The sequence below is a fragment of the Sus scrofa genome, chromosome 1 (genome assembly GCF_054392235.1).
Source record: "Sus scrofa isolate SSC_HxYL_T2T_F1_AM1 chromosome 1, Sscrofa_HxYL_maternal_Yorkshire_Landrace_v2.0, whole genome shotgun sequence".
Lineage (NCBI taxonomy): Eukaryota > Metazoa > Chordata > Mammalia > Artiodactyla > Suidae > Sus > Sus scrofa.
The window spans coordinates 251,623,580-251,646,151 of record NC_139383.1 but is presented as its reverse complement, the minus strand read 5'-3'; the positions used below and the strand labels follow the sequence as shown (position 1 = coordinate 251,646,151).

At 48.1% G+C, this 22,572-nt stretch overlaps 1 protein-coding gene across 4 annotated transcripts in view; it reads right to left on the bottom strand.

The window, feature by feature from the left end:
• COL15A1 (collagen type XV alpha 1 chain) overlaps positions 1-22,572 on the bottom strand; it is a 111,265-nt gene that overhangs the window by 38,563 nt on the left and 50,130 nt on the right. For all 4 annotated transcript variants that reach the window (XM_084990850.1, XM_084990864.1, XM_084990841.1 and 1 more), the window contains exons 8-16: positions 21,402-21,511; positions 18,591-18,746; positions 17,157-17,300; positions 15,890-16,033; positions 15,195-15,335; positions 10,729-10,788; positions 9,464-9,556; positions 8,228-8,353; positions 7,598-7,660 (exon numbers count right to left, since the gene is read on the bottom strand). In XM_084990850.1, the coding sequence (XP_084846976.1) occupies positions 7,598-7,660; positions 8,228-8,353; positions 9,464-9,556; positions 10,729-10,788; positions 15,195-15,335; positions 15,890-16,033; positions 17,157-17,300; positions 18,591-18,746; positions 21,402-21,511 (1,037 nt within the window). The remainder of the gene's footprint in view (positions 1-7,597; positions 7,661-8,227; positions 8,354-9,463; positions 9,557-10,728; positions 10,789-15,194; positions 15,336-15,889; positions 16,034-17,156; positions 17,301-18,590; positions 18,747-21,401; positions 21,512-22,572) is intronic.

Here is a 22,572-nt window from a genome sequence, read left to right as displayed (position 1 = left end):
TCCTGGACACACAGGAGGCCCTAACACCATGATCTACCTGCTATCTAAGGCTGTGCCTTCTCCCAAACCCCTCTTTCCCTGGCTCATTACCCCTTCCACGTCAAATCCATAGAACCGACAGAGTGCATGGTTCCAAAACAGTCATGCTCAAAAATAAGATGGGGTGTGTCAGTGAACTTGAAGCAGTGAGGAATGCCAAAGGGAAAACACAGGAAGCTGAAGCCAGAGGCTTCAGTTCTGGGGAGAAACCATAGGGAGAAAAATATCAGGCAAAGGGATAGCAGAAGTCAGGAGCAGGGTGTGGCTCTGACAGGGAGATGGGTTAAAATTCTAGAGTTAGAGAGCCATGGAGCACTGCCCATCACCCCTAACCCCCCACTCCTATTACAAAGGCAGTAAGAGTTGGTTACTAGGGCAAAGGGATAGGGCAGAGCTCCAGAGGCCCTGCAAACCCTGGAGGTCCAGGGGCACCCCCAACTCCTGAATCCAGTTGTTGAAATGCCCTTTCTGATGGCACATCCTATTCCTCCCATCCCCTTCCTGAACCTGCAGAAGTAGTTCCCACCCAACTTCCCAGAAATTTGTACAAATAGAAGCAGAACACAGACTAAGGAGAAATTCTAATTTCTAACACACAAGCAAGAAACACCACACATCTGAGCAACGGCAACACTCTGAAAGAGAAACACATCAACAATGGAAGGTATACCTGAGGAAAGAGAGTTAAGAACACAATCCAGGAGTTCCCATTGTGGCTCAGCAGTAATGAATCCAACTAGTATCCATGAGGACATGGGTTTAATCTCTGGCCTCGTGCATTGGGTTAAGGATCCAGCATTGCCTTGAGCTGCAGTGTCAGTGGCAGATGCAGCTAGGATCCTGCATTGCCGTAGCTGTGGCGTAGGCTGGCAGCTAGAGAACCGATTCGATCCCTAGGCCTGGGAATTTCCATACACTGCAAGTGTGGCCCTAAAGAAAAAAAAAACAAAAAACAAAAAACACCAAAAAACAAAAAATAAAAGCCCACAGAATCCAATCAGGACTCTAAGTAAATAGTATATATTCTTAGGGAGAAAAGGGACGATATCATTGCCAAGAAATAAGGACACACTATTAAGAAATAAGAACAGTGGTTATAGAAAAGAATCAATTAGAGATCTTAGAGACAAAAATACATAGCTGCTGAGAGGAAGCACCCTACAGATGGGCTGAATAACAGAGGAGACACAGCTGAAGAGAGAATCACAGAAAGAATCGGCTACATTATGGGATGGCAGGAGGGGAGGGCTGCTGGCAGAAGGGAGCAGCAGTGGCTGGGCCCTGTCACTTCCCTGCCTGCTGGCCTGACCTGGGAGAAACTAACTGTGACCTTCGACATAGAACAGAGACAGAAAGAATTGGGTTCCACTTTTGCTGCCCAATCTGCAGGCTACAGCTTCTGTGTCTGCTTTTCTTGGGTGTGACCAACTACACTATCATCTGCTGCCTGTTACAATCTATCCTCGAAGAAAGTACCAACCATATGCATTTTTCCAGTAACAAGTCAAATCACGGTCAGGGATATTGTGAAGTAGAAATTACATGACCTTCTTAACTTTTGGACTCAATCCTTTGAAAACTTTATTGTGCTGCCAGTCATCCTTATTCAAGAAAAGGATGTTCATAAGGTGAGAAACCATCTTTTTCAATTGCCTTCCCACCTCTTCTCAAGAGTTGTAGCAGTTCGAAAGGAAGTTCTAGAAGATATTTTGGAGCTGGATTTATCTGTCTCCGAAACGGATGATTTTGGAGTTCCCATCCTGGCGCAGCGGAAACGAATCTGACTAGGAACCATGAGGGTGCAGTTTCAATCCCTGGCCTCACTCACGTGTTAAGGATCTGGCATTGCCGTGAGCTGTGGTGTAGGTCGCAGATGCAGCTTGGATCCCTCATTGCTGTGGCTGTGGTGTAGGCTGGCAGCAGCTCCGATTGGACCCCTTGCCTGGGAACCTCCAAATGCCACAGGTGTGGCTTGAGAAAGCGAAAAAAATAAAAAGCAAAAAAAAAAAAAAAAAAAAGAAACAGATGATTTCATCCAGCTTGTACATATGAAGAGACTGTATCCATTCCACTGGTTCACAGATTTGGTGGAATGCTAGTAGATCAGCTCGGGGATGGACAAGATCATGCTATTGGAATGTACATAAACAGGTAAAGAGGAAAGTGGTGGCTCCAATTGAAAGGGTCAGCAAAGCCCCCACAGCCAAAATGGTGATGGTAGGTAGACCTGAAAGAAATGTGGGTGAGGCTATGCACTCTCTTAGAATTCCAACCAGCAGAGCTGCATGTCTGGTTATGATGATGAAGTGCAGAAACCAGTATTCCAGTGGAAACACCGTGAAAGAACGAGGAACAGGAGTGCTGCATGTCACAAAATCGTGGTTTAGAATCCATCAGAAATCCTGGCTCACTGTCATACTACCCAAAGCAATCTATAGATTTAAGGTGATCTCTATCACATTACCTGTGACATGTTTTCACAGAACTAGAACAAACAATCCAAAAATTTATATGGAGCCATAAAAGACCCAGAATTGCCAAAGCAATCCTGAGGAAAAGAACAAAGCAAGAGGCATAAGTCTCCCAGACTTTGGACAATATTACAAAGCTGCTGTAATCAAGATAGTGTGGTACTGGTATAAAAATAGACATAGAGACCAAAAGAACAGAATAGAGAGCCCAGAAATAAATCCAGACACCTACAGTAAGTTAGTCTTTGACAAAGGAGGCAAGACTATAAAATGGGAAAAGACAGTCTCTGGCTAATAGTGCTGGCAAAACTGGACAGCTGTATGTAAATCAATGAAACTAGAATACACTATCACACCATGCACAAAAATAAACTCAGAATGGCTTAAAGACTTAAACATATGACACCATAAAACTCCTAGAAGAGAACATAGGCAAAATATCCTCTGACACGAACTGTACAAATGTTTTCTTAGGTCAATCTCCCAAAGCAGTAGAAATAACAAAAATAAACAAATGGGATCTAATCAAACTTAAAGCTTTTGCACAGCAAAGGAAATCATTTAAAAAAAAAAAGAGAGACAACCTACAAAATGAGAGAAAAATAGTTGAAATGATGCAACTGACAAGGGCTTAAATTCCAAAATATACAAATAACTTATACAACTCAACAACAACAAAAAAATCCAATCAAAAAATGGGCAGAAGGCCTACATAGACATTTATCTAAAGAAGACATATGGATGGCCAGCAGGCACAAGAAAAAATGCTCGACATCACTAATTATTAGAGAAATGCAATCAAAATTACAATGAGGTACCACTCACACTGGTCAGAATGGCCATCATTAATAAGTCTGCAAGTAACAAATGCTGGAGAGGGTGTGGAGAAAAGAGAACCCTCCTACACTGTTGGTGGGAGTTTAAATTGGTACAACCACTATGGAAAACAGTATGGAGGCTTCTCAGAAAACTAAATAGAGAACAACCATATGATCCAGCAACCCCATTCCTGGGTATGAAAACCATAATTTAAAAAGATACATGTACCCCTATGTTCACTGCAGCACTATTCACAATAGCCAAGACACGGAGAGAACCTAAATGTCCATCGACAGATGAATGGATTAGGAAGATGTGGTACGTATATACAATGGAATACTATTTGACCATAAAAAAGAAAGAAAGAATGCCATTTACAGCAACGTGGATGAACTTAGAGATTATCATACTAATTATAGTCAGAAAAAGACAAATTCTGTATGATATCACTTATATGTGGAATCTTAAAATATGGCACAAATGAACCTATCTACAAAACAGAAACAGACTCAGAGATATAGTGAACATTCTTATGGTTGCCAAGGGGTTGGAGGGAGGAGTGGGATAAATTGGGAGATTGAGGTTAATAGATGCAAACTACTATGTTTAGAATGGATAGCAAATAAGGTTCTATCATATAGCACCAGAAACTATATCCAATCTCTTGGGATAGACCGTGATGGAATATAAGAAAGGTAATGTATATATGACAGTACAGCAGAAATTGGCACAACATTGTAAATCAACTGTACTGTAATAAAAAAATTTTAAAAAGAAATTTTGACTCATTATGGTCACCTGATTTGTTAAAGACACTGTTAGAATTCATCATACAACATCAAAAAACCTAGCACATACACATTTTTTTTCTTTGTCACGGTTTCTGAGACAGAACAATTTGCTGCCTTGTAGATGTCTGCTGGTTTTGCTCATGATGCCTGTTACACTGGTAACTTCAATTTGCTACCATTACAATTGACTATGGTTTATTTGCTTTTATCTAGGCCCAAGTCCAGATTTTGCATCAAACACGCATGATGCTTAAAGAACATATAAAATAAGAAAATCAGACCAGTATTAGAGTGCTTAACTGAAACAAACTGTAACAAGCTCTAAACCCATTACTGGCTCCTGCTTAAGAGCCACTCACCACTCGGATTCTTGGGGGACACCCTGTTCTTTACTCCCCAAGATTTAAAAAATTACTCAAAGCCAGGCTGGGATTCTTAGAGAAAGGGAAGGTGATGATAATTGACTTGCATTGCTCATATCTCAGGAGGAGCTGGTTTTATAATATCAAACAGAGACATGCAGCAGCTCAGTGAGATTATTCACAATCAGTTACTGGGAGCTTAGCATTGCTCAGCCATTCTGGACACTGAAGGAAATTACAAACACAAACGCTTTTCTGCCTGGGTGTCCCAGCACCTTTTGAGACTGAAGAATAACATGAATGAATCACACTATGAAAGAAAGAAAAGAATGATAACTACTGGTCCTAGATCCATGCTGAAAGACTGGATGGCAGAATCTGCCATGTAAAAGCAGAAAGCAATTTTTCTGAGGTCTGCCTCTCACAAGTTCTTCAGCATCCTTTCCAGAAGCATTCTATAGATGAGAAAGCAGGCCATTCCTTGCCCATTCCTTTTTGGGCTAAATTTCTCAGAGCAGCTTCTTATCTTAAATGGGGGGAAATAAATTAAGGAATATTTCTCATTGAACTCAACATAAAATAATCTATTCGATAAATTCTTAATGACCATCCACATTTTGATGACAATCCTGTTTTGAAAATGATTATACATAACAATATTTTTTGCCAGCCAAATAAACTGGATCTTTTTTTTTTTTCTTTCTTTCTTTTTTTTTGGCTGAATCCGTGGCATAATGGAAATTCCCAGGCTAGAAGTCGAACCGGAGCTACAGCTGCCGGCCACAGCCACAGCCACATCCACAGCAATGCAGGATCTGAGCCAAGTCTTCAACCTACGCCACAACTCACAGCAACATCAAAGCCTTATCGCACTGAGTGAAGCCAGGGATCAAATCCACATCCTCATGGAGACTAGTCGGGTTTACTACTGCTGAGCCACAAAGGGAACTCCTAAACTGGATCTTATTCCTTAGGGAAACCCTATTTGAGACAACTATCTAGACTGATCTGTGTGCCCTGCAGATGAGAACAGAGGCTGATGTCTCAGTAGCAGGAGGAACAACCTCCTTGCAAGTGTCCATGCAACCCAGGAAGGCATTCCCTGGGCAGGAAATGAGTCCCCTGTCATTGGAGGTGTGGAAACTTAAACAGAGATTGTGGAGGAGAATCAAGGCTGAAATATATCATTCGATTTAATATTGTGTGACATCCCTGAGATTATTCATTTTCTTTAGCATGTTTTGTTGTTATTTCACATCCAGACCACTCTCTTTGGTTTACCTTTTTGGGGGTGGGGGCGTGGATATCATTTGCAAGTTTTCTCCCCAGTTCTCCAGAAGCAAATTTCCAAACCCTTCTAAAGTCTGCTTTTCCTTGAGCAGAAAACATCATGTACATAGGGCAAGAAATTAGACCTCATACCAAAGTTCAGGGGGGAAAATGTAATTTATCTCCCACAATTATCCTGGGCAAGCCTGCCGTCCTGCACAGAACCGGGTCTCTGAGCAGCTGCAAAGGTGCGCCTGCATGGGTGTTTGCTGAGGATGTGGGCCTGGGTATTTTTAAGTCTGAGCAGTCTGGGAGGGGTGTGCGGGGGAGGGGGCCATTTAGGGGTGGGTGGAGGAAGCTGGTAAGAAAACCAGGGAAGATGAGGGTAAGTCTGCGATGTTTCCTGCAAATTTTATGAAATAGTTGGTACCTGTAACATGAGTTCTGTAAGGCTCAACAACTGTTTCTTTCTTTTTCTGAGAAGCGAGCTTTCCACGAAAACCAAGTTTCTCTTTCAACTCAAATAAACACACTTGAAGAGCTGACGGAACTGGAAATTCAGTTCAGTGACGATGGTGGTGTCTAGGGAGTCAGTATTTTCCGGGACTTTGTCCAGGTAGGTTACACAGAAGGCTTCCACTCCCCAGCCCAGCTGGGACAGACCCTCCCTCCTCTGAACCCCAATAAGGCTCACAATTGCATCTCTAGAAGGAAGCTCACCTTATCTTTATTGCCCCTCTTTGCGGAACACAGCTTATCTCATCAACCAGGCTGGGAACACTGAAGGGGCAGGAAGCACCCCTACAGCACCACAAGGGCTTAAGAATCAGAAGACCAGCCACTTACAGAGAAAGAAGAGAGTGAGGGTCTGCGAGACTCTGGGAATGGAGGATTCAAGTGGCACCTGGAGAAAGTTTCATTCACTCATTCAACACTCACAGAAGCTGTGCTAGGTTCTAAGGATACACAGATAGCACCAGTGCTCCGTTTGTCAGGGTGGGATGGGAAGCAGACTGGTCTGCTAACAGCTTTAGTGTCCCAGTGGAATCAGTACTGTGCTAATGGGAAATGGAGGAAGGAGGGCCACTTTCTGCTCCTCAGGAGTCCAGGTGAGCTCCCCAGAGGATATATCTAAACTGGGTCTGGGAGGATGAGGAAAGGGAAAGACATCCCAGACAGAGAGGAAACCATGGGCAAAGGCCAGAGGGTTGTGCAAGCCTGGAGCCTTTCAGTAGGACTGGCTGGCTGGCCCAGAAGGTGGAAAAGCCACAGGAGGTGGAGCTAGAAAGGCAGGTGGGGGGCAGGTGGGGGGCAGGTGGGGGCTTGAAGTTTGCACACAGTGAGGGTTCTGTCCTACAGGCAACAGAGCCACTGGTATCTTATCAGCAAAGAGGCCAGTGAGTGATGAGCGCCTGCTGGGCAGGTGGGTGGAGGCTGCACTGCAGGTGGACAGAAGGGGGCACCGGCAAAGAGCCTGATGCCACACTGGGTGACGAGAGGTGAATGTCAGGTCAGGGCGAAGAGGGAGGTGAGAGGTGTGGATGTCAGAGTGGCCAGTCTTGGCAATGGGTAGATCACGGCAGGAAAGGGGGAAGAGGGAGGAGTTAGAGAAGACTCTGCTTTTGAGTCCAGGTGACTGGGTGGATGGTGGTGCCATTCACTGAAGCTGGGGACAGGCGAGAGTGGACAGGGGAAGATGCCGAGTGCAGGTTTGGGCATAAAGAGCCCTGGGCTGGCGACATCCAACTGAGAGGTCCAGGATGGGATTAGAGGCAAGGTCAGGCTTAGAGGCCAGAGAGGTAGGCTGATGGTTCCGGGGGTTGGGACCCTCCCCGCTTCACCGTACCTTCTCCCCTTTCATTCCAGGAAGGCCAGAGGCGCCGTCAAGTCCAGGCTTCCCCTCGGGGCCCTGAAAAACAGCAAGGACAATCAGCCCACAACATCTCTGGTTAGAATTAAATATGAACCCTATTTGGGAAAGGAGGCCAGGGCTGGGAGGACCCAGCAGGTGAGGCCAGGGTCCAGGGCCTTGTATTCTTCCACAACAGTACACTTGTGCTGGCCCCAGTTGTGCACCTGCTGGCTGTGCACCTGTGGCCAAGTATCCTTCATTCTTTGGGTCCCATTTTCTCTAATGCAGGGGAGTCAGGGGCAGGGCTGGACTAGATGGTCTCTGGAGGTGTCCCCTTGCCACAGGCCCCGCACAGATTCCCTATGATTCTAAGATTCCACAAGCCTGCTTTTCTTTACTGACTAAGATAAAGCAGCGAAACAATGTGTAGGATGATGCTTTTCTTGGCTCTTACTCCTTATGAGTCTTAGTAATGTCTTGGCTGAGGAGGCTTTTGTTTACAAACACTAGCTAGCTGCTCCCTTCCCCATCGTGAGCCTTAGCGCTGGGATCTGCAGTCTGTACCCCTCCCTGGCTAAAGGAAGCCCCATGGGCACAGAGGGGGTGATGACTTCAGCAGCTCACCGGGGGACCAGGTTCACCAGCGGGTCCATCCTCTCCAGGAGATCCAGGGGGTCCCACGAAAACATCAGTTCCTGGTCTTCCTGGGATCCCAGGTAAGCCAGGCGGGCCCGGGGGGCCTGGGGGACCCTAAAAACAGACACCCTGTTAAGGAACAGTGTGGGAGAGGACAAATATATATGTTCTATTCGTTCCCTCCATTCCTGACAACAACCCTACAAGTAGAGACTGATGTTCCCACTTACAAGAGAGGGAGCCTAAGACTCGGTGAGACGATATGACTGGCTCAAGGGCTCACACAGCTAAGTAGCAGAAGAGCTGGGATTTGAATCCCAGTCTTTTAAATTCCAGATCATAGCATATTTTCTCCATAGATGTGTGTAGACAATAAGAATCCTATTTGTTAGAATTCTCAGAGGTGCTCTAATTTACTTTTCTGATTATCCAAGAGGTCAGTCCCAAACTGCCTATTGTTAACCCTTGTTTGAAATATCCCTTTCCCCTTGGGCAGGGGTGGCTGATCCCACCAGCTTGGACATCCCAGCTGGGTCTCGCCACCCATCCACTGAGTCCCGAACCCTTCCATCCCTGTCATGATGAGTGGGCAGAGGGCAGGCCAGTGGAGCCTTCTAGGTGTGGATTCAGCACAGGGGCTCGGAGGAAGGGATGGAGATGAGGTTGAGGCCCTGGGGACAGAGGCACCACCCAAGCTGGAGAAGAAGGTGCTCCCAGGGGAAAATCTAGAGGGACCAGCCTTGGGCAAGAAGCTGGGGGAGCAAGAGGTGCCAAAAGCACAAAGAGTGGTCTGGTGAGGTAGGGAGGGGGCTGCCTCAGGGAGGATTTTGAGAGGGGTCTGGAAGGCAAAGTGTGACATGCCAGTAGGTCTCTGTAATGGCTAAGGGGGTGGGGGGCAGAGGCAAACTGTAGAGGTGAAGGACCTGGACAATACTTGCTGTGGGACAGCCGGCGGGAGCAGGCTGCCTGGGCAAGGAGGCAAGCGTGGATGTGGGGGCCCCGACTATAAACCAAGGCTCAGACTCACTTAAAAGAAACCTGTTCAAAGATGCAAATGCCAAACATATGCAATATAGAGAGGAGAGTATAGCGAATTCTAGGAGCCCACCCAGTTATTAGCCGTGGCCAGTCTGGTTTCATCTATTATTGGCCCCTGAGTCCCTCCCTCCTGGATTCTTGGGAAGGTGACCCCAGACACCAGACCACGTAGCCCTTCACACTCACTCTTAACAGCTCCTCACTGCGCACGGGGTCACCAGAGCCAGAGCCGATGTCCAAGCCCCAGCCCAGGCTGGAGCCCTCAGCCTCTGCTCCCGCCTGCAGAGAGAAAGTTCCCCCGACTTGTTTCACCTGCCACTCTCCAAGGACCGCTGTGTCACTGAACGTTTTCCCATACTCTGTGGCCCGACAACGGCTGCTGCCAACTTTCCATCTGGCCTTTCCTCCCACTCACTCTACAGCTGCCCTCCCCACTCACCCCCTCTCAACACACAGCCTATCCTCACACACAGGACACTCTTTCCCATCCTCTCAGTCTCTTTTCTTGCCTTTTGAATCCCTATGCATCCTTCAAGGCCCAGGTCCATGGTCACCTCCTCCATGAAGCCCCACCCAACTCCATTTTCTATATATATATATATATATATATATATATATATATATATATATTATTTTTTTTTTTTTTTGGTCTTTTCTAGGGCTGCTCCCATGGCATATGGACAGTCCCAGGCTAGGGGTCAAATCGGAGCTGTAGCCACTGGCCTACACCACAGCCACAGCAATGTGGGATCTGAGCCTCGTCTGCAACCTACACCACAGCTCATGGCAACGCTGGATCCTTAACCCACTGAGCAAGGCCAGGGATCGAACCCGTAACCTCATGGTTCCTAGTCGGATTTGTTAACCACTGTGCCAGGACGGGAACTCCCCAACCCCATTTTCAGACAGAGTTCCTAATCCGTCCCCACCAGCCTCTGTGGAGGGCTTGATATAGTGGGAGGACCCTCCAACATGAAGCTCAGTTGTGTGTGTCTATCCACCACGCTAGACTAGGACCCCACCAGGGCTGAACTAATCCCAAGACGCCTTTGGTGCCCAGTGTCCTGCATGAGGTCTGGCACCGAGAAGGCACTCCGTGTGTAATTGTTGAATACTATCAGGTTAGATTCCTCCAAAGAACTAAAGGGACTTTCCAGAAATACCTTTCTGGTACTTAATTCCTGAAAACGGGAACAAGGCAAATCCTAATTGTGGACAAAAGAGGGGCTGGGTTAGGGGTTAGAGCTGAGTTTAGGAAAGTGATAGGGATGAGGAGGTGCTGCACAGCTAGACTGGGGGGCTTGGGGACTGCCTGGGGGAGTGGGGAGGGGAAAGGGCAGAGGTTTGACCGGGGCACTTGGGGGCCGATAGGAGGAATCCGCCTGAGGTTGCTTTGTGCATCCCGGGGCCCCGCACACCGTGCACATGATAAGCCTGGGTGGGGATCTCACCGTGGGTCCAGCAGGCCTGGTAGGTGGAGGGGGGCCAGGAAGCCCCTCCCCTTCTTCACCCTAAAGAGAACAAGATGTCATCAGAGCGCTGGGCACCCCTTCCCACTGTCCCCTCGTCTCTCTCCAGACACTGTGCTCATCTTAAGTTAAGAGGAGGCTTATGCAGGAGTTCTAGATCCAATTTGCTAAGCCTATAAAGTTTTCCACTTAATTAAAAGTTTTCCATTTAAACCTCCCCACAACCCAGAGAGAAGCTTCCCCATCTCTTGTGGGAATGAACGGGGGGTGCATGGCCCTCTCACTCACTGCCCTTGGGGACACTGAGATTTAAAATCTTGGGAAAGACATTCCAGAGCACCCATTCCCTTTACCCTCCTTGTGCTTTTAAACCATTTGCTCAGGAATCGGGGCCTCCATTTCACATGGCAGGTTCCTGACACAGGCACGTGGGGCGTCTGTCTTCATCAGTGATGTGTCGGATTGGAATGCGTCTTTCTCCTTTCAATGCCCTCACCTCCTTGCCATGACCTCTTTCCCCTTGCCTCTCTCTCAGAGATTTAAAAAAAAAAAAAAAAATTCTCATTGCAAAAGTCAGAAGCTCCCTTGAAGGAGAAACCACCATGGATTACAAACCCTACAAACCTCCACAGTTTTAGCACTTTAAGGCCACAACTGCTGACTCTTAGGGAGGGTATTTCCTTCTATGTTTTTTGCATGTGTCTGTTTGTTTGTTATTTTACTTTTATTTATTTATTTTGGCATAGGTCTATTTTTCAATAATTAAGACCACACAGTAGACTCAAGTTCATAACCAGCTTTTTTCTTTCTTTCTTTCTTTTTTTTTTTTTTTTTTTTTTTGTCTTCTTGTCATTTATTGGGCTGATCCCATGGCATATGGAGGTTCCCAGGCTAGGGATCCAATTGGACCTGTAGCCGCCAGCCTACACCACAGCCACAGCCACGCGGGATCCGAGCCGTGGCTGTGACCTACACCACAGCTCACAGCAACGCCAGCCAGATCCTTAACCCACTGAGCAAGGCCAGGGATCGAACCTGCAACCTCATGGTTCCTAGTCGAATTCGTTAACCCCTGAGCCACGATGGGAACTCCATAACCAGCTTTTCTCATTTAACATTATACGGTAAGTATTTCTGTCCATCATTAACTACTCCTAGTGAAGTGTAATTTCAATAGCTGTATCATGTTCTATTGTTTGAATATCCTTTACTTCAGTTAACCCTCCTATTTTTGGCCCATTAAACTGTGTCCAGTTTTTTCCCCACTGGACAATACTGAGATTAACATCCTTGGACACAAAGCCTTTTTTACATACCAGACTATCTCCTTTGGGATCGATTCCTAGAACAAATGGGTCTGGGTCAACAATACACAGTTCTATGGTGTTAATACATGTCGACAAAGAACTTTTTAGAAATAGTAGACAACCGCTCTGCCACCAGCATGGCTGCTCTCACCAAGGCCCTCCGCAAGCACCAACTTCTCAAAGCAGAAAATATAAAAGACCTAAAGACAACTGACCCAGTTTCTCCACAAAATCAAAAAGGAACAGGTAGGTGGGAGACAATCACAGACTAAAGGAGACTGAAGAGACACATCAATCAAACACAATGGAGACCTTGGCGTTCCCGTTGTGGCGCAGTGGAAACGAATCCGACTAGGAACCATGAGGTTGCAGCTTCACTCAGTGGGTTAAGATCCCTGGCCTTGTTCAGTGGGTTAAGGATCCGGCGTTGCTCTGAGCTGTGGTGTAGATCGCAGACATAGCTCAGATCCTGTGTTGCTGTGGCTGTGGTGTAGGCCAGCAGTAACAGCTCCAATTAGACCCTTAGCCTGGGAACCTCCATATGCCGCAGGAACAGCCCTCAAAAGACAAAAGACAAAAAAAAAAAAAAATGTAGACCTTGTTTAGATTCAGTTCAAACCAACTGTAAAAAGGGATTTTTAAACAAACGGACATGTAAGATAACATCAAGAAACCATTGTTATTTTGATAATATGATTATCCATTAATCCAAATAATGATTTCCATTTATTTCCACTGATGGATGACACTGTGGCTAAGGGAAAAAATGTCCCAGATCAACCAATTACCAATATACATCAATGTCTATGTGTTTTAAATGATAGGATGTTGGGGACTGGCTTTAAAATACCCCAGGCTTCTCCTTCCCTCTACCCCAAAAAGACGGCTGTAGGAGGCAGAACATATAAAGCACAACTGGCATAATGTTGCTGAGTGATGTCTGTGTGGGGAGTTTATTATAGTATTCTAAGTCCTCTTGTGAATTTTTAGAGTGTCCATCATAATAATTTTTTGAAAAAGAAAAAGGAGAACTGATTCTATGTGAAGGTGCATTGCCAGCCAATACCACTGCACCCGAGATGGCTTCACCCCAGGGAGATACAGTCTTGGTGTTTTGTGTGTCCCTTGGGGAGAGGAACAGAAGAGCAGGGGACCTTGTTTAGGAAGTCACAGTGCAGGAGCTGGGGGCCCAGAGGCATCACAGCAAGCAGCCTGGCGACTTCCACGTTCATGGCCTACAGAGTCTCCAGGGAGCCTGAGCCCCAGCACTAGAGGTTCCTCCACGGGTCTGGCAGTGGACTTGTTCACCTGCGGTGGCCTTGGCTTTACAGGTGGCTCTAAGATGCAGATAGGGTTAAAAATCAGAACTTTGGTTTACCTTCTCCTTTTAGGGACAGCAGCCCTAACACTCATGACAACCCAGAACCTCAGCCAGCTTCCCGGCTCCCCAGTCTAGGGGCCTCTCCTCCACACTGCACACTCAGGGAGGCGCCAGGCACGAGCTCTGCAGGCCAGTGTGCCTAGGTTCAAATCCTGGCCCTGCTTTAGGGGCATACCACAGCAGGCAGGTTTCTCTACCTAAGTCTCACTCCCCTCACGCAGAGAATGGAGATGGTTCACCTCGTATGAGAGCGGTGGTGTGCAGAGAATCAGAGGGACTTGGAATCCAGAGTGCCTCATAAATGTCAGTGCAAACGGCTTACTTCCTGCTCCTTGACTGTTAGTTCCTTGGAGACAGAACGAAGTCACATTCATCTCACTCCCCGAGGGTCTAGACCAAAGGACCTGAATTGCTGTGTGCTGAGTCAGTGAGCACATCACTGAGTGAACGAACAACCGAATTAAAGAGACTGTAGCAGTGCTTGAGGAGCACTGGGTATTCAGGACTCTCAGCAGGCTCTCAGATGATGTCCCATCCTACAACTCCTTCCATCCCGGGTCACCCCAGAGCACTGCAGCCAAGGGACCACAAGCCTGTAGCTTGAGTCAAGGCTCTGAGAGCATGTGTGACCAAGGGCTACTCGGGGAACTGGCGGGCCCCCAAGTTGGTCACCAGTCGAAAATTTTCCTTTAAAAATATTGACACTTAGAGGACAATTTAATTCCCTGGTTCACACAAGTCCATGCAGAGGACCAGCTCTGGTCTTAGAAAAGACACAAAGTCATAGCCCTTAAGTGGTGACAACCTTACGCGTGTGCAGAGCTTTCCAAATACACCCTAAGCTGCATTCTGACTTGACCCCACAGCCATCTTCTTTTACGGATGATGAAACTGAGGCCCAAAGAATAGGATTTGCATGAGGTCCCACAGTTATAGCCCAGAATCATAGAAACTCCTGTTGGAAGGGACTTGAAGGTCACTTTTTACACGTACGCACTTTCTGGGCTTCTATGTTCTCTACAGTCCCTGCCAAGTCTTACAAGCTTTCCTACCTTCAGGATGGAATCTCGTGACAGCAGAGATGAGCCTTTGTATATTTGGGCAGCTCTGCCCATTAGAAAGTTCTCATTTCAATTTAAAAAGTGGGCAGGGAGTTCTTTTTGTGGCTCAGCAGGTTAAGGACCCACTGTTGCCTCTGTGAGGATGAGGGTTCCATCCCTGGCCTTGCTCAGTGGGTCAAGGATCTGGTGTTGCCACAAGCTGCAGCATAGGCTGCAACTGCAGCTCTGATTCAACCCCTAGCTTGGAAACTTCCATATGCTAGAGGTGTGGCTATAAAAAAAAGGGGGGAAAAAAAGAGCTGGCAATTTGGAGTGTTCCCTGGTGGCCTAGTAGTTAAGGATTCAGCATTGTCACTGCTGTGACCTGGGTTTGATCCCTGGCCCAGGAACTTCTGCATGCCTTAGACACAGCCAAAAAAAAATTCAAGAAGTGGGTAATTTGGGGTACAAAGCCAGGTGCTCTAGGTTTTTACCTCTTGCTTTTTCTTCTACAAACTTCAGCTTCCTGGTGTGTTGGACACCAAGATGGACAACCCTCAAGTGCCCAAATTCTGCACTTTGCGAACAAAAATGAAAACCCACCTCCGGGAAAGCCCAGGGCCAGGCCCCTCCCATGACTTCTGGCCTTTCTTTCTCTCCTCTGTAAGACTGGCCACATCAAATCTTCATTCCTCTACGTAAAGTGAAACTTTCACTTACCGGAGCACCCCCTCTTTCAGGAGCCACTGTGGGTAAGGGCAGTGGGGGCCCTTCAGGGGGAACACCACTCAGCTCTTCTGCCCCAGATGAAATAAGGGGCTCTTCTGTTGCAGCTGCTGCTAAGTCATCATCGCCAGGACCCTGAAAAGCCAAACCAACCCGAGGAATCACATCTCACCCATGATGCAACAATGCATACCGCTGCCGGTGAGTTTGGTTGACTGTTCCTTTTGTGACACTAGCCCAATTTCAAGGCACTTTCCCACCTACAACTGTCACTACCCCCAACACATTCACAGATGTACAAAGTTGGGACCCGAGCACAGATTTGTAATCCTCTTCTGAGACATGCATCGCCTCTAAGCCCCTTCCCCAGCCATGGTGCTCAGTGCCTCTACGCCCCAGCAGACCCCCCCACCACAGCTGACCACCCCCGTCTAACTTGGGACCACACTCTGAGAAAGTTCTCCTTGGACAAAGCCAGGGGTCACAGGGTCAGGGCAAAGCCTGCCTCCCAACCCACCCTGCCACACTCCTTCAGTTACTGCCTGCCCCCCTCCAGTTGGTGTCCATGCACTTGGCTCTAGTGTAGCTGCCCGTGCACTTGGCTCTGGGAAGGCCAGCAACTGCTCCTACCTTGAGACCCTGACCTCTATCCCTGCTGTGGGTCAGGTAGGCTGCTAGGGGATACTTACAGAAGTGAACACTTGCTCGGGGGCCACTGTGGGTATGAGTGGAGCCAGGCCATCGGTGGGGACCCTGCTGGCTTCTTCCTCAAAAGTGCTGAGAGGCGCTTTTGCTGTAACTGCTGTTGTTAAACTTTCTTCATGGACTGGACCCTAAAACAAAATTGACATAAGGGCCGGGCCACCTCAAGTACACCCCTGCTCAGGTGGGGGAGGTTGCAGCTCCCAGCAACACTGGATCCTTCACCCACTGAGCAAGGTCAGGGATCAAACCTGCATCCTCATGGACACTAGTCAGGTTCATTTCCACTGAGCCACAATGGGAACCCCACCCAAGTTTATTCTTTTTTTGTTGTTGTCTTTTTTTTTTTTTTTTTTTTTTTTTGTCTTTTCTAGGGCTGCACCCACGGCATCTAGATGTTCCCAGGCTACGAGCCTAATCGGAGCTGTAGCCAGCCAACCTACACCAGAGCCACAGGAACGTGGGATCTGAGCCACATCTGCGACCTGCGCCACAACTCTTGGCAACACTGGATCCTTAACCCACTGAGCAAGGCCAGGGATCGAACCCACAACCTCATGGTTCCTAGTCGGATTCGTTAACCACTGAGCCACAACGGGAACTCCCCAAATTTATTCTTAATTACAGTTATGATGAGGCCTTCCAAGGAGAAGTTTGTGCTACCATGAACATGTCTGATGGGGAGCCTTCACAGCCTGGAAGGTACATCCCTGATAAAATGGTGTTTGAGCTGAACTTGGAAAGATGACAGGGATTAAAGGAGAGAAGGAGGAGGAGGAAGAAAAGGTTCCAGGCAGAGAGGAGAGGGTATGGAAAGATTCTAAGGCAAGAAGGAAGAGGCGTATTGAAGAAACTGAAAGCAAGCCAGGAAGGCTGAAGAGCCAGGAGCAGGGACAGGTGCAATGGACAGAGCTTGCACCCCGAAATGGGTCAGGGCAGCACCTCCATCACCTTCTCCTCTCAACACAGCACCCCTCCACCTGGCTCCGGACCTGTGCATCAACCCTGCGACTCACTCCCACCTCACTGACTCCCCCATCTCCCCACAGGCCACAGGGGCCATCAGCCTGCTGTCCCTATGCCTCCAGGGGCCACGGCACACTCAGGGCCTGGCAAACTCCACCACTGAGGGGGTGTTTGCTCAGAGAGGTGTCCCCTTCCCATTCAGGTTCCTCTGGATTTACGGAACAGAATGGAGATCGGCCCTCTGAGAAGGGCTGTGACCCCAACTTTCCAGCACTTTATACTTCTTACCCCTTCCCCAGGGTCCTGTGTGGACATGGAGAGGGTCAGTTCCCCCGTGGGCACACTGCCAGCCTCTGCCTCCCCAGGACTGCTGACGAGCACCTCGGCCTCCTCTGCTGCTGTCACTGCTGAACCTTCTTCATCATCTGGACCCTGGAGAGGAAGGCATCATAAGGGCCCCATCACTGATCCCCTATGCTGGAGCCAATCAGTGCATCCCCCCGGCCCCGCATCCTTCCCGTATCTCTCACTTTCTGGCACGTGCCCATTCACACCCTTACATGACTGCCCCAAATGTGGCCCTATACAGAAGACTGGGCCTCACATACCACTCAAGGGTTGAGCACCTCTGGGCTTCCCCCCACACTCCCGCAACCTCAGTGACATGCTGTCATGGTTCTCGCCGTCCTCCTTCCATGACTCCTAAGAGTGCAGTTTCTGCTGAGCACCCAAGTTATAGTGCTCGGACAAAACCCAGGTCCTCAAATGCACAGCTTTCTTGGTGACAGGGCTCGCTGACCTCAGCCACCCCTTCCTCACCTCACTCTCCCAGCTCAGTGCCCTCCGCCTTCCCCCCCCTCACATTCCTTAAGCTGCCCTCCCCGAGGTCACCACCATCATGGTGGGTGACAGATCTGATGGATGCTTTCCAGGCCTTTATTCACTGGGACCCTTGGCCGCAGCTGACATCACTGGCCACTCCTGGAGAAAACCAACACCACCCCTGGCCCAGACTGAGATGCAGCCTCCAAACTCGCCCCTGCCTCCAGGCTTGCTTCCCCCATCCTTTCCCGCTCAGGAGTCTGGTAATCTTTCTAAGATCTGACTCTGACTGCCTTGTTTCCCCCCTTTAATACCCTTCAGTGACTCCCCACTTCTGCTGAACACTCAGGCTCTTGTCCCGGCATCGCAGTGGTCTCAGGCCTCTCCAGCCATGGTTCTCTTCCCCACTGCTCACACCTGCCCCGCAGGCACGCTGCACTTGCTTAGGACTCTGTATATTCACGCTGATGCCTCCAGGCCTTTGCTCCTGCTCACCCCACCTCCTAGAATACCAGCTCAGTCCCATAACTAGGCTGCTTCTCAGCAGCCCTCTGGTCTCCCCTCTTTGTATCCTTCCCCCAGGAAGGCTTCCTAGACCCAAGCCTGGGCCCCTTTTTGGTGCTCCCCTGGGCTTCTCCTATGGCACCTCCTCCTTCTCTTCCCCAGGAGCTGGGTCTATCCTATCCATCTGGTGCCCAGCACAGTGCAGCACTGCGCAGACACCTGCTAAATGAGTCAACAGATGCCTCAGCCTCCAAATCAGTGTCTACTTGGACTTGGCCCCCCAAGACGGTCACTCTGCATTTTGCAGACAGATGAGAAGACCAGCAACTGCTCCCCCCTGAGAGGCCGCCCAACTTAGAAAAAGGGGAAGTGAATCATGCACTCTGGGCTGCTTACCAGAGTGACCTCTTCCCCGGGGTCCTTGGTAGACATGGAGAGAGTTGGTCCCTCGGTGGGCACACTCTCGGTCTCTGCTTCCCCTGCGGTGCTGATGGTCACCTCGGACTCCACGGCTGCTGCTGTTGCTGCCAAACCTTCCTCCGTATGTGGACTCTGGGAACAAAGGCATCAGAAGAGACCACATCACTTACCCACGGCCCCGATCAATATGCCTGTGGCTGGAGAGAACGGACTGCCTGCACCCCTCCAGCAACTTGCATTTCTGTAGCTTCTTTTCCTCAAAGCACTTTTTAATCTGTGATGTCACCCCAGCTCCACAACTGTCCCCAAGTCCCTGTGGCAGGAGAGACTGCGAGGCACCTGTGTTTCCCATTTGATTCCACGTGTCTGTTCGCCACACCAGTGACTGGGGGATTACTTCCTCCTGAGATGCCTGCCCCAGCACTGGACACTTCCATCGAGCCCCATCTGCATTCCCGTGACCTCCCGCAGGTGCCCATCAGGAGCCAGAAGAACAGGGCAAATATCTTTGCCCATGATGGTGCTTCAGGGATGTGCAGGCAGCAACCCTGTCCTCCTCAGCCTTCTCCAGACTGTATACCCGCCTCTTTCCCTGCGACTCACTTTCTTGGGGAAATTCACAGGCGGATTCTCTGAGAGTTACCCAGCAGATGCAGAGGAAAGAGCAATAGAGAGCAGCTTTAGCTGCTGGTGTCACCACACCAACTGTGTATTAACCTCAGGGTTTGTTTTGTTGCTTTTTAAAAAAAAAAAAATGGGGTGGTGTTTTGTTTTGTTGCCAAAAAAAAAAAAGTTCTTTTAGATACCAAAATCACTAGGCTGCTCAGAGTTAGATTTCTTTGCTGCAGGACTTCTCAGAGCCTATAGGAAGAACAACACAGCCTGAACCATTTCCCAGACATACTTGGCCACAGAACCCTTTTTGCATATAACATTAAATCCTTGCAGAATTATGGTCCCTCCAAACAGAAAAAGGATGATGTCACAGGATTTTAAAATAAGAAATTTAAAATAAGGATTTTTTTTTTTCCTGATGCCATGTCAGCTAAAGCCCCAAAGGGCAAGTACATTTCTATAGACCTCAAGTAATCTCTATGTTCTAAAAAAAAAAAAAAAAAAAAAAAAAGAGCCAGACTACTCAATTGGGACATTCTAAGAGACAAAGAAATGGAGTCAGTTCCACCAGCATTAACCCATCATCTGCCTCCAGGCTATACAAGAAAAGGTAAAGGATTCATTTAGGGGTTGAGTAAGAGAGTAAGAGATTAGAGAGTAAGAATTTCTTTGGAGACAATTTTCAGGGTGATACCCGCCCTTCTCCCCCCTCAAACCATTTGATGAGCTGGATATATTCTCTTTGGACTTTGGGAGGCAAAGGAACTGGTGTTTGATTCCCTCTGGGGAAATACCAAAGGCAAAGCAGAGAGCTGTCTAGATGCAGAGCGAAGAGAGAGAGACAGAGGGTCATGTCTGTCCTGCAGTTGTTTTCCTGGTGATGGAACGCTAGGACACTCCAAAGGGAGCCGGCTAAAGCCGTCCTGGGATGGACTGCACCTGAAGGGCCCTTGGAGTGTCAAAGTGACTGACCAGCCTGGAGTGGAAGCCCAGCAGGGAGTTAAAAGGCCAAAAATAGAACTTGGGTCCTGGATCCCCTGCAGGAGGACCACTGAGGAATCACAAAAGCCTCCATGAGAGAACACCCCAGTAATCAGACATCTTCCCCACAGAAGCCCAGATCACAGTCTGACCAGCCACACAAAACCATGCCTTTTTTTCCAGGTGGGCCAGACTCTGCAGATGAGGGGTGGGGAGAGATGAGAGGGAGGCAAAGGAAGCAAGAAAACAGAGAGGAAATTCCTAACAATGCTTCCTTCCCTCGCTGGCTCCTGGTGGTATTTGCATCTTTATTGAATTTTTGATATTGAGCTGGATTGGATTTTGGAAATACCTGTGAAAATAGGCTGTTACCCCATAGTGACTGGGAGAGCAGAGAAGTGTCTGAGTTTTCATCCCAGGATAGGGGAAAAAATGAGCTGACACAGGGATTTTTGCAGAGGCCAGAGGCAAGCATATGCAATGGCTTTAATTTGGCACCCTCCTGTGTCCAGCATTTAAATGACTGGCTTTGCACGTGGAAAAGCCAATTACCAAACGGTAGAGCAGACACACCTGCAGTTCATCTGATTCTGTCTTGAAGGGGCTCAAAGGGTGGAAGAGGCTGTGCATCTTCACAATAGGAGGGAGGCGGGTACGATGGTGAGAACCGAGCATGCATCTCCGGGCAGGTTTGAGGGCTGGCTTGCACTGTCTCTCTTCCCCTCTCCTAGTGCATCCCTGCGGGCCCTAGGACTCCAGCTTCCTTTGTACCAGCAGGAAGGAGGAAGTCTCCATGATGTTCTTTTGAAAACCCTTATGGGGATTTCCCGTCGTGGCGAATCCAACTAGGAACCATGAGGTTGCAGGTTCGGTCCCTGCCCTTGCTCAGTGGGTTAAGGATCCGGCGTTGCCGTGAGCTGTGGTGTAGGTTGCAGATGCGGCTCGGATCCTGCGTTGCTGTGGTTCTGGCGTAGGCCAATGGCTACAGCTCCGATTCGGCCCCTAGACGGGGAACCTCCATATGCCGTGGGAGCGGCCCAAAGACATAGCAAAAAAGACAAAATAAATAAATAAATAAATAAATAAAAGCCTCATGGTCCTCTATGGTGCCCAAGACAAATTACCATCAAGTCTGAAAGAAGCAAGCAAATTTACAACCAATTTGTCAAATGAAATTTCCCATTCACTCACCTCTTCAATGACATGAAGGAAGGCCCCATCCCCAGAGCCAGTGTCTGTAACAGGGGCACCGTCCACAGTATGAACTCTCTCCAGCGTGTCATTGAGGATCTCACCAGACCCTACAGGTAACAGGCATTCTGCAATTAACAACTGCATTTTGCAATGATAAAAGAATGAGGTATCTTGTCACCTATGACTTGAAAAAATGTCCATAATATAGGATTAAGAGGGGGAAAAAAACGGTGCAGAAAAATTGATGTCAAAAGGCATTATTACATGGTGGGTTTGATCAAAGGCTCTGACACCAATTTGCAGTGCTAGAACCCTGCTTTGCCACTTACAAGGAATGTGACCTGTGACATGTCTTTGAACCTGTGGCTCAAGTTCCTCATCTATAAAGAGAGGAACATAATTCCTATCTCACAGGGTCATTTGGAGGATTATGTGTTATAAGGATTAAATAAGTTCATGTAAGAAAAGCCCTGAGGACAACAAGTGACACATAATGAGCAGTTGATAAATGCTCATTGTCAGTGTGCTTCTATATATTTGTAAAAGGGTAAACACTATATGTGAGAATACATGTTTTATCATCATTATGTAATTAATATATTCCTTCCTATATAGAGCATATAAAATATAGAGATATATACATACATTGTGTGCACAGATAAGCCACATATCCTTGGCTAAACCACAGTACTCAATGTTGGTTTCCTTCAGGGGACAGGAAAGGAAACTGCTCTTTTTGGGGGGTTCATACACCTCAGCATTGATTGAATTATTACCACAAGCACATATTTCTTTTGCCATTTAAAAAACAAATGGAGTCCTAAAGCAAAGACAAGACATGATACTAACAGGAATGCCTGCCTGACCTGGACTGGGCCCCGGATCAATCATATCCCATGCACTCTGTCCTGTAATCCTCTGCCCAAGGACCTCCCCAGCACCTCGTAGCCAGTGGGCAGAGTGAGCCAAGGCAGGAATCTCACGTTTTCAGCCTCCTTAAAATCACCGCATGGCGTGTGTGTCCTGCTCTAATCTGCATACTATCACTTTAGGATTATAACCCATTTTGCAGAGGAGGAACAAGGTCCCACAGAGAGTAAGAGGATGGGAGGGGCCTTGAAGCCGGCCCCTCCCACACACCCTGGGCTCATGCATGTCCCACTGTAAG